The sequence below is a fragment of the Quercus suber genome, unplaced genomic scaffold (genome assembly GCF_002906115.3).
Source record: "Quercus suber isolate HL8 unplaced genomic scaffold, Cork oak 2.0 scaffold_460, whole genome shotgun sequence".
Taxonomy (NCBI): Eukaryota; Viridiplantae; Streptophyta; class Magnoliopsida; order Fagales; family Fagaceae; genus Quercus; species Quercus suber.
This window is the reverse complement of record NW_027069911.1, coordinates 80,404-85,774: the sequence shown is the minus strand read 5'-3', so window position 1 is coordinate 85,774 and position 5,371 is coordinate 80,404. Positions and strand designations below refer to the sequence as shown.

The following is a 5,371-nucleotide window of genomic DNA, read 5'->3' as shown; positions in this document are numbered from 1 at the left end:
CACACCTCACAAGAACTTATACTTATGGAGTGATCACTGCCAAAAGGTGCATGATGATCTCCATAACTTTTATAATTTGATGTGACAATGAATATGATAGGTGGATTTCAACAAACTATTGAATGCATTTTTGAATGAATATTTGTGATTGATGATATATCTTTGTAATTCTCACATTATAAATCTCACATTGTAAATTTTGTAATATTTCTAGTATTTTTATAAGTCTCATGTCATTTGTCATATTTATTACAACACCAGTTTGTAGTAAAATTTGTTAGAACTTTAGCATTTTCTCAAAAAAAAAAAAAAATCACATTAAAAAGTAAAAAGAATGGATTTTTAAAAAATTATTATATAAAATGCTAGTTAAATATTATTTAAGTGATAACATAAAGACCCCATTTGAAGATTTTGTCTTAGGCCTCCAAAACGCTTAGGCCGGCCTTGCCGAATAACTTAAAATTTTGGAACAATCAGTAATTCAACATAGTATCAGAGTAAGAGATCCTAAGTTCAATTCCTGTTTCTTCCACTTTACCTCCTATTTAAATTCTCATGTGTCATGCCTCACCTATTAAAAGGTAGTTTTAGTCCACACATGAGACAATCAGTAATTTAACACTAATGTCTTGTAAAAACTTATAACATTCATTCCATGTTGATTAATTAGAACCCACAAAAAGTCATGAACTTTTGAAAAAACTTGATAAAAGCTTAACAATAAAAAATCACAAAATGAAAGTAGAACCCACCAGCTTAACAATAATAAATCTTTCCATTTATTTCAGAACTTCCATGATCCCTTCCTAGTTTTCTGACATATCTAATCATAAAAGATTTATTTGTTATCATAAAGGGTACATAGTTTAAACAATGAACCCAAAAACACCTAAGACTTGTCAATAAGCTATAGGCATAGAATTAATGTAGATGAGATCTAGCAATGCGACCATTGCCTCCCTTTGGATAGAACCCACCAGGTTTGTGCTCATTACCGGTGGCATACACAATTCTCAATATCTCTTCTGCAGTCCTATCAAATGCAACAGAGTCTTCATCTCCAGCAAGCACGTTTCCCGTGACCTCTCCCTCTGCACCTTTACTTAGGGGAACCACAAGGCCTTCATCTTTGTAACCTGCATGTCCAAGCTTATCCCTTAGTTCTGAAAAGCTATGTGTAAACTCTGCCACGGTTAGTCCATATGGTTTCACTTTCTCATGTGCATGCTCGTATAGGTATGCTCGAATAACTGCATCCTGACCTGATTCCACACCTAAAAGGCCTGCAACAAGCTAAACAAAAAAAAAAAAAAAAGGTTGGGTTTAAATTAAAGTGGGTGTAACTTTTACCAACATTACACTAGTCAATAACTATATATCAAATATTGATCTTGACAAATCCATCAATAAATAGAATTGCATTGTCTCCTTATAACTTATATGCATGCAAAATATAAAGATGACTAGAGATTAATTAGTATCTCTCCTATAAAATGTTTAAAGTTCTTTTTTTTCTTTTTCTTTTTTAACTTTAAAATTAGGCAGAAAAAATGAGAATGTGGATTAAAAATTAAACTTCATCTAATTGATACCAAATTGGCGTGTATGTTTAAAATATAGAGAACATATATAATCTAGTGGTAGGATTTTTAATATAGTAATCCAATAAAAAATTATTAGATGAGTTACACCAAATATAACTTAATTTTGGACTTTTAAAAATTAAAAATTCCATTTGTTAACCTTTACCATTTCTTAAGAAAAAACGATAGATTATTCTATAAAAATAATGGTAGTATATAACTATGTATATATACACACACATGCACATAGACGCAATAAATAGTTATTGCTATCTAATAGAACATTGCTAGGGATCTATAATAAAGTTTAAATCTTGGTTACCCTTCTAGAAGCAGGGGCATTGAGTTTTGGAATTGTTCCAACATAGCCAGTGAGTCCAACATAAGGAATAAGGTAAGATGCAAGAAGGAAGTTGATTCCATTGGCATAAGGATCAAAAGGTGGGGTCAATTTTCCCCCAAATGCAGTGTCAACCACTTTTGCAAATGACTCTTTACTTAAATCCAATAACGGTCTTGGGAATCCTTTAACTGTTTTTTGAATGGCCCTGCATCAAGAATTTAACAGTTAGTACTATGACATTCTTTTAAGAAAAATAAAAATTTATATCTGCAATAGGATTTAAAATCTATAGTATCTACATTATAATTATAATTATGATAATTGTTGTTTATTATTATGTTAAGACATTTTGTTTTCAATATAGGTGGGATTCAAACCCAAATCTCTTATTCAAGGGTAAAAAAAAAAAAAAAAAAAAAAGAAGAAAAAAGGAAAATAATGATTTCAAGAGAAAAACCTCAAGTGTCCAACTTCTTGAAAAGCAAATTGCTCGATAATATCCCGAGTAAAATGATCCAGATTTGCCAGTTTAGCGCCAATGGGTGTTGGACCTCCCTTGGTTAAATTTGGTGCAACTTTATCTAAACCATAACCTAAAGAGCCATACAAAAAAAATTCAGCTTCAAAGAACTCTAAATTTAGAGGAAATTCCAAAAGATCTACATCTGAATATGCCATTGGTAAATGGTCTTTGGTGAATTCAGAAGAATAAAATTTGGGAAGGAAGAGGAGGGAGATTAGTAAACTGGTGATGGTGACTGTGTTAGTAGAAGTCAGTGCCATAGTTTTTTTTGTTTTTGGTTTTTTGACTTTTTTTGACTTTTTTGCTAGCATTATGTTAGATTAATGACGCTACTGATATATTTATATATAATCTATGGTTGGTTATATATGGAAAAAATGGCACACGGCTAATGCCACTGTTTATATTTAGAATAGTGCCAGTGTTTGTATTTAGAATAATGCCATTGCAGATGCTATCGTTTATATTAAGAATATGGACATTGACTTTGTATGTAAAATTGGGGCTGTTGAATAGGGGATGGTTTGAAAATGTAAAAGTTAATTGTATTTTATTTGAGTTGTGAACTTATGAGGAATTGATGCATGTATGTCCTAATTAGTAGCAATTCGTTAAAGGAGGAGGAAAAGATGGATTCAAATCCTATTAGTAGCAATTTGATAAAGGAAGAGAAAAAGGACAAGAAGGTAGACCTTGAATTGCTTGTAGTGACTTTCAGGAACTCGTATATGGTTTGACTCATACCAATTGATGGAAGTCTTAGCCTCATAGGTTGTCCTGTACAGTAAGTCTAATACCAACCAATTCCACCATATTTTGCGTAATTGCTGAAGTGGCATGTTATGATTATTGGTATATAATATAATAATAAAAGTTATTGCTGTTAGAATTCAACGTCGGCCTCTCTCATTCCAGGATTCTCTCTCTTGCTCTTCTGGAAATAGAGAAAGTTACCATGTTTCGGTAATACTAGCTCAGCTTCTATTTTGGTATTTCCTACCCAAAAAATGAGTGACACCTATTTCAAAAAACTACATCAGATTACTCCAATAAATTAATCACAATCTTCTATACCATCGGAAAATAAATTAATCATTTATTGGAGTAGTTTGATGTGGTTTTTTGAAATATGTGTCACTCATTTATTGGGTAGGAAATATCAAAACAGAAGCTGAATTTGTATTATTGAAACATGGTATACTTTCTCCTAGAAATATCTACAAAATATTTCTTATATTTTCTCTAGAAGCTTCCCTAGAGAATTAAATTTCAGGGTCAATTTGCCTAAAAGTTCTAGAAGTTGCCTCATGAAAGAAACAAGAAAAGGGGAGAAGTCTTATTAAAAATGAAAAAAGAAAAGGGGAGAAGTATAGAAATTGGAAACTTGTAGAACAAGGGTTGGCAAACTGTTGGGTTGGGCTAGGTTTGGGCCAAGTCAATCAGGTTGTGAGTCAAAACAGGTCATTTTAAATTGGTTGAAAACATGTCGGGCTAGTCGGGTTGCAAGTCGGGTTGGGCCGACTAGTATTTTCACATTAAAAAAAACTTAGAAAAGACAAATAAATGCCAAATTTTTAGAGAGAATGAATCAAATCAATCAAGGAAAGGAATTGCACCTAATACCCTTACTGTTTTGTTTTGTTTTGTTTTATTTTTTGTTTTTTGTTTTTTGTTTTTGTTTTTTTTCATTAAGTGGGCACCTACTATTATTAGACTATTTGTTACCATTATACATGTGAAGGGGAAAAAACAAACAAACTAGAAACATAAAACTTTTCATATCCTCCCAATTCTGACGGTTTTGAGCTTAAGTAAAATTCTTTACAGTAATGTTAACAAAATCCTCCATGTTAATAACTCACAGCTATACAAATTTACACAGAGAGAGAGAGAGAGAGAGAGAGAGAGAGAGAGAGAGAGAGAGAGAGAGAGAGAGAGAGAGAGAGAGAGAGAGAGAGATTCTAAGGAGCTCCAAAAAGTATATATTTTAAGTTTACACACTTCATATTCAAAGTTCACCAATGATATGGTCTTTTGGATTTTTTTTTTTTAAAAAAAACTTTAGTTTAGTCTTATTATTTAACTCCATTGCTTAGTATTTAACTTAATGTTGGACAGTTATTAATGTAGACTTGTAATTGTAGATACTTTTTCCTTTTTGTTTTCTTCCTTTTATTTAACTCTTTTTTTTTTAATATAATAAATGGGGCATGGTTAGTGTCACTAATGGCTACTAAATAGCTAGGTAGTGACAGTGCAATCCTTTGTGCCTTTATGTCTATGCACCTAGCATCTTGGTGTGTAATCTAAATATTTTTTAGGGAAAAAAAAAGTTTGAAAACCGGGTGGATCTCGAGTTGGCTCGTTTTTTATTTGGGTTAAAAAATTTGGGTTTGGATCTGGTAAGTGAATTTTGGCCCGTTTTGCCATGTCCTAATTGTACTGATAGAAATTAAATGAAGCTAGAAGCTTCAATGTAGGTTACTTAACTGACCTCTAGCAAGTATAAATAGGAACTAAGCACCATCTTTCTAGTTTGTGAGTCTCTAAGTGTCAAGTAAGAGTGTTAAGTGTAGTGCATAGGTGTGGTGGAGCAGAATTTTAGTTCAGGGGACAAGATTGAAAAAAAAAATACTAAAACCAAAATTAATCTAAAAATATTGATTGATTATACTAAAAAAAAAAATTGAAATGATTGTAACTACAGGTATATATTTCATATTATTAAAACAAAGAAAAAAAATAATCAATCATAATTACTAACAATTGAAGTGAGAAATTAATTTATATACATAAAATTTAGATACAAATTGATTGCTTAAAATAAATTAGAAAAAAAAAATCAATCTAAGAAAGTTAGGACTATTGGACCTACTGATTATATTGTCGTATAGTAATGCAAACACAATTTTTTCACAA

The 5,371-nt window shown here is 31.3% G+C and overlaps 1 protein-coding gene across 1 annotated transcript; it reads right to left on the bottom strand.

The window, feature by feature from the left end:
* Window positions 1–808: 808 nt before the first annotated feature.
* Window positions 809–2,731, bottom strand: LOC112003451 (ferritin-like catalase Nec2). The gene is made up of 3 exons (XM_065762513.1): window positions 2,387–2,731; window positions 1,909–2,134; window positions 809–1,296 (listed from the first exon to the last, which is right to left on the bottom strand). Exons 1-3 carry the CDS (start codon window positions 2,710–2,712, stop codon window positions 925–927), a joined length of 924 nt encoding a protein of 307 aa, XP_065618585.1. The 5' UTR covers window positions 2,713–2,731; the 3' UTR covers window positions 809–924.
* Between the last annotated feature and the right edge of the window lie 2,640 nt (window positions 2,732–5,371).

Excerpts from the sequence above, each read along its gene's own strand:
- LOC112003451 (XM_065762513.1), bottom strand. The coding sequence starts at position 2,712 with ATGGCACTGACTTCTACTAACACAGTCACCATCACCAGTTTACTAATC. Across the intron at positions 2,135-2,386 it reads CAAGAAGTTGGACACTTGAG|GGCCATTCAAAAAACAGTTA; the intron begins GTTTTTCTCTTG and ends TTCTTGATGCAG. Across the intron at positions 1,297-1,908 it reads ATGCCCCTGCTTCTAGAAGG|CTTGTTGCAGGCCTTTTAGG; the intron begins GTAACCAAGATT and ends TTTTTTGTTTAG.